The 12,229-nt window shown below is 37.5% G+C and overlaps 1 protein-coding gene and 1 long non-coding RNA gene across 4 annotated transcripts in view; one reads left to right on the top strand and one right to left on the bottom strand.

Annotated features, from left to right (window-relative positions):
• The window catches only part of capn1 (calpain 1), a 42,934-nt gene that overhangs the window by 6,412 nt on the left and 24,293 nt on the right, over window positions 1-12,229 (top strand). For all 3 annotated transcript variants that reach the window (XM_020936450.2, XM_020936452.2, XM_020936451.2), the window contains 2 exons: window positions 3,948-4,017; window positions 9,360-9,478. In XM_020936450.2, the coding sequence (XP_020792109.1) occupies window positions 3,948-4,017; window positions 9,360-9,478 (189 nt within the window). The remainder of the gene's footprint in view (window positions 1-3,947; window positions 4,018-9,359; window positions 9,479-12,229) is intronic.
• LOC129409865 (uncharacterized) lies at window positions 3,309-11,380 on the bottom strand. The gene is made up of 3 exons (XR_008632622.1): window positions 11,284-11,380; window positions 9,299-9,491; window positions 3,309-3,782 (listed from the first exon to the last, which is right to left on the bottom strand). It is a non-coding gene; the product is annotated as an uncharacterized LOC129409865 (long non-coding RNA).

Below are 12,229 nucleotides of genomic sequence, written 5' to 3'. Positions count from 1 at the left end.
TCACTTCCTTAAAGAATGAGACATGAACAAATATCACAGACGCTCTCACGCTCTTTTTTTTTCTTTTGTTTAAATACTCCACAGCTCCTTAAACTTATGTTAGGAGAATACTCTAATGTTTGTTGTGTTGTCAAACCTCAAAAGCAATGAGCAATCTAAAATGGACTCAAATGTTAAGTCACTGGACCATATAATTAGACGTACAAAGGACAACAGTTCCAAGAATAATTCATTTGCAGGTGGAGTTGGGCAATTGGACTTAACTATTATTATACTGTAAAAAGATTGGTCTTTCAAATCGCCACATAACTGTCTACTTTAAAGTTTAAATGAAATAAATCTTCAAAATAATCTAACACTGACGTTCCTACATAGTAACACCAGTTCATTTATGTTTTATGCTATAAGGAGAAAAAATGCATTAGTGGTATCTTCTTAAATTAGTTGGTAATATTATCTATCATTAAAAATTGTTGCTCAAATTGGTAGTGTAAAATGCATAAAAATATTACACCTGATCTGAACGCGGCGTGCTGAATTATGTTATCTGTTTAATCTAGTTACTTCAGGTGTCTTGGGGCAGACTGATGGAAATGCTCCTGCCATTTTTCAACTAAATTGCACCAGTCAACAACTTTTACATTCACAGTTAAGCCACGATAACAAATCTTTAAGTGTGATATCACAATAAGACAATATTGAAACTATTTAATTCCATTGACATAGTAAGGCTAAACCAGAAGAATCCTAGAAACATTTAAATGTACAATGTAGTTCAAAAATATGAGCTGTAAAACTAAATGAAACCTCGTAGTAGTTAGTTGTTGTTCTTAATTAGTCAAAGAAGTTGACTTTTTATATCTCAAATCTTATCGTTCTACAGTTTCACTCACAAATCCAAAGAAAAGTGCATACAGCTAATATTGAGCTGTAAAAATGAATGTAAATATTTTAGTGTGAATGATAATGACAAGCCTATTCACAATTGCACATGTCACTAAAGTATTTTGCCCAAGGACACAATGCATGTTAATGGATGGATTGAACCACCAACCACTGGGGTAGTCAAAGATCTGTACCCACTGAGCTTTGACATGCATTATTCTGAACTGAACAAATCCCAAGTTTGCACAAATTGGTATTTCTCATTCCCATTTGAAAACGTTACATCATTACGTTCGACTGTGGCGCTATATCCTCTGTAGTCTTGTTATAGTCTTGTTAAAGTCTGCTAGTCTAGTCCTGTCTCCTGTTCTGTCATCCCTGTAACGGCGCGTCGCACAGTTGGGATCTTAAAAGCTTTAAGGTCGTGAACCCTGCGTGCCTGCAGCCTCTTAGCTCCTGCTGCACTTTTCCCCAGCTCCTCACATATGTATGATTTAAGTCTCCTAAAAACTCTGTTCTTTTATAATACATGAACCTCCCATGACATAGTATAAGGACAACACAAAGATTTTATAAACTTTTCCAAAAAAGTAGATTAGAGACGGTATTTATTTATACTCGACCTGAACACAACAGTTTCAAGTCTGTCAAGTCTTGTCTTAGGATACCAAAATGAGACACAGACTGAATCGATATCTTTGAACCGATATCCAGTCAAAATGTTCAATATCAGCGCAAATATCTGTAACTAGTATCTAGGGCTGTAACGATATCCAAGTCTCACGATACAATATTGTCACTGTATGAACGTCATGGTACGATATTTATTGTGATATCGTAGGAAAGCTCACGATATGGTTGGGAGGCTCATGACTAGAGATGTAACAATATCCAAATCTCTCCGTACGATATTTTCAATATACATCACACGGTACAATATTTATTGCGATATTTTGTGGAGGCTAAGCAGCTACAACTGTGAATATTCAACTTTTTCCTCTTAAAATGCCTTGAAAAGATTTAATCCAAAGAAATAAGACTTAAAAGTGCTTAGAACTATTATTTCGTCTTGTAGTCTACACTGAAATGGAGCAAAGGATCATGGTCTATGTAGTTCCCTCTGTCTTTTTTTAGTTATTGCTGCACCATAACTCTTGTAATTCAATATACTGTGATGGTCCACAATATTATTGTGAGAACTTTGATGATAAGATATCACAATATTTCAGTTATTGTTACATCCCTACTAGTATCCTATTGGTGCGTCTGTAAGTAGATTCATCAGCTTTGTGTTCATAGAGATGCTATTGCTTTGCTTGGAATGGTTCACAGTATGGCATTAACCTTATCTCCATGGAGGCAAGCAGATGGTGCTACTAGGCCATAAGTTGCAGGTTAGATATGTGGATCTACAAAAAAATATATAAATATAGACCTGTACAAACATACGTTGAAATATGTGAGATTTCTGTATTATTTTACCAGCCCCATTCTCTAAATTGTTACTGTTGGATGGGTTTGAAATGTGCACTGTGAACTGAATTCTGATTTGCAAACATATATCACAAATTAAGTCACAATTTCATCTTTATATCCTAACATTTTGCAGCTGTTGAAACGTGACGGCATTAGATGCACGGGCACTATATGATGACTCTTATGTCTAGGCGTTGCTGTGCGTTGTTGTGTATTCATGCGTGGTTGTGTGTGTGTGATTGTGCAGCTGTGTGTTGATGTTTCTGTGATGTGACACGAGATGAATTTGATCTTTTTATAGCTCCTCCGTGTGGTGATTCTCCTTCAGTATCAGACAGAAGGAGCTTGAGAGGGGCCTGTACTTATGTTGTTTTCATGAACCGTTTCTCAAGCGCATGTCAGACTAGACTGCAGTTACTATTGATAGGCTACGTGCAGTTCAGCTGTACACTAAGCACTTTTATGGAGCCAAGATGATTTTCCATTATGTCAAAGTAAAAAAAAAATAGATTGATATATTATTTGTCACATTTCAGAAGATACATTTAAATCTTACAGTCACAACAATTTTTTTTCCTGTTGATGGCCCTGAGAGCAAAGTATTATGATCTACTGTTCGATGTCGCTTACTTATAAACTTGGCTTTTCATTTTGCTATGCTGTTAGAGGCCTTACCTGTTTGTCAATGCTCAGTCTTGTCTGGTGCCTCTGGTGCCAGCAGGTTGGGCCCGGTGAGGACTTGGATGGAAGTCCTCTGGGATAATCACAGCAGGGGAGCAGTGGCTCTAGTGCAAGCTCTTGTTCACTTTTATTGCCTAGTCTGAATGTGTATGAAGGTGTAGAGGTGAGTGTTCATGATGGTCGGGGCTGATTGCACTTGACAGCCACGCCTCCATCAGTTTGTCCCAGGGCAGACGTGGCCACAATAAAAGACAAGAGTAAAAATATAAGTCTACAACAACAAAGTCTTTTATTATTTAGTCTATTTTTTATTCTCAAACTGTGCCCACACACACCTGAGACACAACTCAAACTCAAAAAGTCTAACTGCAATTCCACACAGGCTGGTACATGCTATGATTTGTACAATTTAGGACCTGTTTATCTGTATATTTCTCACAGCAACACAATAGCAATTATCACAGTGCCATGCAACAAATCATGGATTTAAATTTTTTGTAAAAATTTGTATACACAATATTCCACCGCTCCCATAAAAGATGTAAATAAAATAAAAAATAACGTTGTCATTGTCCATATTGGATTTGTAAGTATTGTATTGTTAATTTTTTCCTCTAATCTAAACATTTAATATTACTGACAATAAGAAAGTCATGATAGAACATTTTGGTGTTATAGTTCCTCAGGCATATTACACATCTCATCCATTTTCTTCTTCATTTTCTTCTTTCTTCATTTAACTGAAATGACATAATTTAGATTTTAGTCTCATCTTTTAGTTTTTAGGATTATATTGTGACCTGAATAATCACGAATATATGGCACTTAAAGCATTTTTCAAATCTTTAAAAAATCCACTAAGTCAAACTAAAGCCTAACCTACCTGTGTTTTTCTTGTTCAACAGGAGCTCTGCAGAAACCCTGAGTTTATAGTGGACGGAGCGACACGCACAGACATCTGTCAGGGAGCTCTGGGTGAGTCCCGCTGGAAAACAGCCAACTGTCTCTACTACCACTACCACTATTATTACTACTGCTGCTAGTGCATGCCTCAGCTTTACTCTGACACCGACACATTTGGTAGTGCATTACAACACGGTAGGGCTGCACAATCAGGAAATCTGAGCTGGTGAAATGATCAAATCCCAAAGCCTGCAACCACTTAGAAAATAGAAAAGAATAGAAATTAGTCTTGCAAGATTTTTTTTCCCCAAATTGTGCTGTAGTATTAGTCAGGCTGGCTAAATCCTGTTTTAGTCCAGGTTTAGTCTTCATTTTAGACCTGTTTTTAGACCTATTTTTAGACCTGTTTTTAAACTTGTATTAGACCTGGTTTAGTCCTGGTTTACTTCTGGTTTAGTTCTGGTTTAGTGGCACAGCCCGCGCGACTACTGGAGGAGGGACGGTCCATGCAACGTACAGGACGGTGGGCGTGGGGGCAGTCGGGTGGTCCTCACAGTGTATGGGTGGGAGAGTTTGCACTTTTGCAGCCCGGTACTGGTCCCCGGCCTGGGGGTTGGGGACCCTCTACTAGACGGTTCGCAAAACACCCAGAAGTGCGAGTCCAGGCACCAGCCAATCAGCGAAGAGCCGTACATTTTGTGTTGGCAACAATTCCCGAGATCGAGGATTTAAAGCCGGAACAAAGTGAATGTATGTTTAATTTTATCAAGGGGAAAGACGTTATTGTCCTTCTTCCTACGGGATTTGGGAAAACCTTAATATACCAGTTAGCCCAGTTAGCGGTGCATTACATACGTCACAACCAAATAGCAGCGATTGGTTAAATGAAAAAAGTACCCGCCTGCCAAACGAATCCTAATGCTGTGAGGTCAGACAGTTTCCATGAAGTGAGCACAGCAATGTGTAAATACCAATGTAATTTCATGGAAATTATGGTGATTACTCTAACTACTAAAATACAATTTCTATGCAAGTACTATGAATTTGTATAACACTCTCAGATAGAATACATACGAATTACTGTGCAGCATAAAGTACTGGGAAGTACTGTTTGTGTTCATACAGCATAAAAAGGTTCATGGTAAGGATTGTTATTACCATCTTGTTACCATAATGCTCTTATAATGTTAACAGACATTGAATCAGCTTTATATGGCCCTGTGAACAAGCACTTGGACACATTATCATTGACTTTGTATTAAATGCCACTTGAGAGCAGTTTTATTCGTGGAGTAATGTCAGTAGAACAAGGAGGAGTGCTTTGCAGAGATACAGAGCTTCATCCATTATTCACGTATTGTTTCTCTGGCTCTCTTCTGTAAACAAGGCCACTGGAGCGAACACATGAGGCAAGCAATATTGAAAACAGACTTCTCTTTCTTCAAGAGACTGTAACCTAGATTTGTCAAATTAGAGAGATTTCATACTTGAATTTTTTAAAACGGTTTGCTATTCCATGGCAGATTTATCTGAGGAAGGCAGCACATCTCAAACCAGTTGGGGTTGGGTCAACAAAAGAAAGAAAGCGTAGAAAAGATTTTGGACTCCTCCCATGTTTTTAGAGTTTATTCACTTTCACCAGAATATTTGAAGATAGTTTAGCATTTAAACTGCTTGATTCCTCACTGCAGCCATGGTGTTTTGTAATAGTATTTCTTCATACATTTGTAAACTACAGGAAATAAAACAACAAGGCCAGTATTTCCAAAAAGACTGAATAATGCATAACAATAATTCTAGCTAGAGAACTATACAGCTGTAAGTGCAATACTGGCATTGTGTCTTTGAGCATTTGGGCTATTTATTCATCTTAAATCTATATTATTTTAAATACCAATGATGAGACTACAATCAATCAGTAATAGTCTAAAACAGTGTTTCCCAAACTTTTTTGGGTGGGACCCATATATTAAAAGTCACAAATCTTTGTGATCCAAGTCAATAGACATTATTTTTAAATCACAAAATAAAGGTGGATATGACCATTATTGATGATTGAATATTTTATTGTTGACTGAGTGATCATGTCTCTCTGCACAATTAGTATTACTGTATTTTCCAGACTATTCTCTCATCTATTTTCATATATAATGCACACCGGATTATAAGGTGCATTAAGCAAAACAAATGGACAACACTTTTTTAATTTCCTACAAGGAGGACTCAAATATACATTGAGTAATAATGTGTTCAATGCATCTTTGTGCACATTTGTTTACACTTTACAGAAACAAAACTTAAAACCACATGACTAAACTATAAGTGATAAAAAAAAAAAAACAGCTCCCTCCTTGTGCGCTGATGTAGTCAGCTAATGTCGTACTAAAGGACACAACTCAGTGGAATATGTGTGAAAACTGGTTTGAGGTCAGTAAGCACAACTAGGGCTGTCGTAATAACCGCAAAAAATAATCACCACGGTACTAAGAGGCCCAACGCGGTGGATGCTGGGCCACCACGATCACCGCACGTGACCAACGTGACCCAACCCCAAGTCCTGCATGGGTCCATTTTTAGAGACACGCACCTCCCTGGACCCGTTAACATTACACCTGTTACCGGCCTTGCCCGTGATAACCCAGGACTAAGATGCACCCATGTAGACTGTCAGGTGACCACAGGTGAAAGGAGTGCCGCATCCGTGCCATCATCTGATCGCACTTTGTGGACACCTTGCATCTGCGCAACAAGTGCATCATCGGGGAGTTTTCAGCACCGCTGGAAATATTGTAATATTGTAACTCCGGGGGATGGGGGGTGGAGGAGGGGGTACGATATCATCGAGCCGCTATACTGCACCACAGGATAAATTCCCTAACCGCGACAGCCCTAAGCACAACCAAAATTAATACATAAAGTGCACTGGATTATAAGGTGCACTGTTGATTTATGAGAAAATTATTTTAAGTGCGCCTTATAGTTCAAAAAATACGATACTCAAATTTTAAACAAGGAAAAACAGTAATTAGTGTTTCCCGCAGAAAATGTGTTGGGCAGGGTGGTTCTGCCGAAAAAAATGAGGAGTGGGAGCTACGCAGAGATGTATGTATCAGATCTACATGCAGATAGCGACGACAAGACGACCCAAAAAAAATGTTTTGCAATCCACTTGAGGGTTGTGACCCTGTCGTTGGTAAACAATGGTCTAAACATAGATGTATGTTTTTTAAGGTTTAAGCATTATACAAAAGGGAAAAGACATATTTTTAATCAGCTTTTTTTTGCATAGATTTACATTGATATTGTAATGACCTTTCTCCAAAACAACATTCACAATATAGTTTAATGTATTTCTAAACAGTTTTGGAACTTAATCAAACTAGCAGAATCTTGTATATTTGCCACAGTCCCATTGCCAGTCAGTAGTAACCTAAAAATGTCAAGTCGTCTCAACACAGCACTTTGCAACAGCCGAAGCAGCGAGGTGTTTCCCAGTGGTTCTGTTTGGGTGACACAGCCCACCAGCCTCACTTTGAGCTATTTTTAGGTTTTATGGAAGATCAAATAATGAATGTGTTACTGGGCAGAAAATAATGTAGGCTTAGTCAATGTAGTTGTGCGAGTGATCTATAGTCTAAACTACTTTAAGCCATATATCATTACAATGTGGGAACTCCATAGACAGGCATTTGTTATTATCCATGGATTTCAGAATGATTAAAAATTAAGACAGTTGCTATAATAATTAACAACAAAAAAGCCTTTTGAATGAGGAAAAGGTTCTCAAAATGCATAAAACAGAAACCTGTAACCCATGAGTACAAGAGAATCAAAATTACATTGATGTGTGCGAACTATTGAGATACAAGTTCTTTGTTAAAACAGTTTTGTTCCAGTCCAGTTCTTGTCCTGGATACTTACAAGTCCTGGTTTTAGTCATCTTTTAAACAAAGGGGAGTTCACATCTGTATTGGTTTGGTCCTGGTTTGAGGCCAGTTTAGTTCCATAACTTGATCCAGTTCTAGTGCTGGTTCAGTCCTGGTCAAATCCAGCTTTAGTTCTCAGTTTTATTCCCAACTTTTGTGTGGTGTCTTTGTTATTTAAAAAGGTAAATATTGTACTTGAAAACTGTAATTTCATATTTATTAGATGTAACAGTAATGCAGTATCATATAGGTTTATTTTAGATAATATAATACATTTTTATTGGCCAGGTTGTTCTAATAAGAACGTGGTCTTGCACTGGGAAAAGATGTCAAAATCAATCAATATGACCAATGATTATGATCTGGTAGTATCTGATAAAGTCCCTTAAAACTCCACACCGGTCCAAATGTGTCCTGTGATTCTTCAGTATTGATATTCAAATGAGTATATAGTGTTGATTTCTAGTTTTAGTATTGATTATCAGGGTCCCAGTTCCTTGATAACCAAGGAGCAAGACCAAATTCTTTAAATTTTTCAAGAAACTCGTATAATATTCATGTTCTTTTGCCTCACACTTAAATCATCAAGCCTTAAATTAGATCATAATGAACAATGAGCCTTTGAGATTTCCTAGTAACAACATTAGAGAGGTCCTGCGGCCGTGTCCACTGCATTAGTAACCACCACCCCTGCTCTGCCTCTGTGGAGGAAAATGTTGTTCAACCCAAGTTCACTTAGCGCTTTATGAAAAACCAATGGACAAGTTTGAGTTTAATGAGCCAGATTTTCCACTTAGCTTTTAACCACATCCAACTTTTATTATTGCTACATGATTTTGTGCTTGTGCGGAGCTGAGAAAAGTACACAATTTATGTTTGGTTTTGAAGCAACTCTTGTTTAACATTTAGAGTCAAAGGTCAGGTTAGGGCAAAGTTCACATACTTTCACTTTTAAGGTCATAAAGTTGATGTACATATTGACAGAAGTGGACAGAGCTGCTAAAATTAGTAGTATTGTATAGAGTAAGTGTGTATGCATAATCTAAATATTTACTCACCAGTCACCAGTAAATTATATTTGATGGGTAACACTTATTAGGGGACCACATATTCATTCATCAGTTGCAAACTAAGAGGTAATCGGTATGTTATTTAGTGGTTATATTAGGGTTATTTGCTGTGTTAGGAGTAGTGTTTATAAAGCTCTTATTAATGCATACTTGTTTAATGTGATTTTGTGACAGAATAATGTCAAAATTACGCACAAATTGTATTATTTCTGATAGTAATAATACTTGACATGGATGTAGTTGTACTCAAAAGTATATTCAGTCTTCACGTATGTATAGAGCTGTGTTGCAATGAAGTTATCCATAGATGTTACTTTAAAACTGTGTATCGTTTACCAGAAAAGTTTCACACTGTACCTTTAAGCTCCTCTCCCTTGCTGTCTATGTGAATTATGTTTACGATGTCCTTTGTCCTCAGGTGACTGCTGGCTGCTGGCCGCTATCGCCTCTCTCACTTTGAACGATGAGCTGCTGCACAGAGTCGTCCCACACGGTCAGGATTTCAGCAATGGATACGCCGGCATCTTCCATTTCCAGGTCAGAGCACTTCCTGTAACGCAAGGTCACAGTCTATGGACAATGTGACGAATGCCCTTTTCAAATGTTATTAGCCATGACAAGGGGTTAAGTAGAGGTGTAATGATCTAAGGCTCACGATAAGATATTGTCACGGTATGAACCTCACGGTACCATATTTATTGCAATATCATGGGAAAGCTCATGATATGGTGGAGAGGCTCACGATTATTGTTGTAACTATATCCAAATCTCTCTGTATGATATTTTCATGTTATACATCTCACAGGATTATATTTATTGCAATATTTTGTGGAGGCTGCTAAAACTGTTAATATGCTACTTTTTCCTCTTAAAATGCCTTGACAAGACTTAATCCAAAGAACTAAGACTTAAAATGCTATTTCTTTATTTGTATACATTGAAATGGAGCAACGATCATGGTCTATGTAGTTCCCTCTGTTTTTTTTTAGCAATTACTGCTGCACCATAACTCTTAATTTAAGCAAAGAGACTTGTAATTCACTATTTTGTGATGATCCATGATATTATTGTGAGAACTTTGACGATACGATATCACAATATTTCAGTTACTGTTACATCCCTAGGGTTAAGGCTATAAAGTTATGTCAGCTCTGACAGAAATCACATCCAACTGAAAAATCTGGCTTGCTTTTTAGTAGAATAGGTCATGTTAGGTAGTGTTGTCAAAAACTGGCAAAAAAAAAAGCCATTTGTTGTTTTACCAACCAAAATGAAACCAGCTGTTGGCCAGTGGGCGAATGATTTACCCGATTTATTCCTCTTTATGTGAGCAGTTTGTCTCACTCCACTACAGATGTATTGTATGAGCAGCTCTTAAGGTCAAAATATGTAGCATTTTATTGTCCAATAATCAGGAAGTGCACATTAGAATTCTAGTTGTTGTTAGCTTTACCGTTAAAGCAAAACTCTAATCTGGTCTCTGAAGCACTTACCAACTCATCACGTGCATAATATGGATACTTGGAATTCATTAGGCAACAGAGGAACAGCTTTGGACCAGCATTTAAATGAACTAGTCCTGCTTATGTAATACAATTGTTACAGTAAGGAAACCCCGGGGATATTAACAGTACTTATAAAGAAATATCCTATTTTGAAATTGCACTCATAAATAAAATATACGGGGTTGCCTTGCTTCACAGAGACACAGTTGTTATTAAGATTTATAAATCATATCATATTTAATGGACCCTTTGGCGTTTGAGGAAAGCTGTAGAAAACAAAGTACACAACTAATTTTTATATCCGAGTCATCGCTGCAGAAATGATTTGTGTCCTGCAGCAAATGGCCCATTTGTTTATATGTGTCGTGCGTGTCTTTTTATGCAAATGGAAGCAGTAGTAGTAGTAGTCAGAGGTGGGAACTTGTAAGTCGTGACTTGGACTCGAGTCAGATTTGTCACTATTTTTAGGACTTGAGACTTGACTTCATAAAATGGATTAAGACTTGGGACTCAACTTGAACTTCAAGCTGTGACTTGAGAAAACTTGAGAAGCACTTTTAAATCTGAATTCTTTCTATTCTGACCGTAATGATTCACACTAAGATCTTGTCAAGACATTTAAAAACGAAAAATTTACATTTCTACAGCGCTTATATACTGTATAAATACTCATATATAAATATACTAAGGTTTTTAAGCACAATTTATCTTAAAAGTCATATGAATAGCAAAAATCTAAGTTACTTTGGTTTAAAGACTTGAAATGACTCAACTTGGACTTGCCTATATTTGACTTGGGACTTGACTCCAACTTGACGGCAAAGATTTGTGACTTACTTGAGACTTGCAAAACAACGACTTGGTCCCACCTCTGGACTGGTAGTAGTAGTAGTAGTTGTAGTAGTCATGTTGTTGTAGTTGTGCTAGTACTACTACGACTGCTACATCAGCTGAACTTGTTTCTGTTTCTATCTGTTCATTTGCATGTATCATGTGTTGTTTTTATGCAAATGGGTTGAATACAAAGTTTAATGTGTGCAAAAGAGAAAGAGGAGAAGGAGGAGAGGAATGTATGAAACAGCCTGCAGTGCTAAGTTCACCCCTGGGATGAGCCGTGGTCCCTCACACACATACACACACACACACACACAACACACACATGCAGACAGACCCACAGAAAGAGACCAATCCACCCCAGGCAAATATTCAACAACACATTTCCTGATTGTACTTATGCATAACTTGGTCTCAGATCTTCCAACGTGCGAGCAACGTAGAAAAAACATCAAGCAAATGAATATTGATACAGTACATGCTCTGGACTTAATTAAATATGATAAGTATTGCAGTACATTTACAGTATGCATGCCTAAAAACAAAGGCTTCATATTTAAATTATATTCCAAAACTTAATTGTGCCCATTACAATTTAACTGATTCTCCTGTGCCTTCCCAAGATGTTAAAATCCATAGAGAACATAGTTTCTCAGGCTTTAGTTTGGCCTCCTTACGACATCTTAAACTCATCTCCTCTACCACAGCTGCACAGAAAATCACATTTGCAGATGAGTCACGCGCACTGGAGGGGATTATGAGCTCCGCTATGATACAAACTGGGAATCCCTAAAACAATTGGGGGAAAACAAGAGGAGGCAAGTCGAGGCAATGAAGAAAACGACGACGCAGCTAAATAGGCCAAATCAGACTGAACCCGGGCTATAGATAGAACACATGCAGGGGGTCTCTCAAGCAAATGACAATATTATTCACAGTCATTTTAGCA

Source organism: Boleophthalmus pectinirostris, unplaced genomic scaffold (genome assembly GCF_026225935.1).
Source record: "Boleophthalmus pectinirostris isolate CB_2022bp ecotype Guang Dong unplaced genomic scaffold, ASM2622593v1 HiC_scaffold_20, whole genome shotgun sequence".
In the NCBI taxonomy this organism is placed as follows: domain Eukaryota; kingdom Metazoa; phylum Chordata; class Actinopteri; order Gobiiformes; family Gobiidae; genus Boleophthalmus; species Boleophthalmus pectinirostris.
The sequence above is the reverse complement of the archived record's forward strand: the minus strand, read 5'-3'. Positions and strand labels throughout refer to the sequence as shown.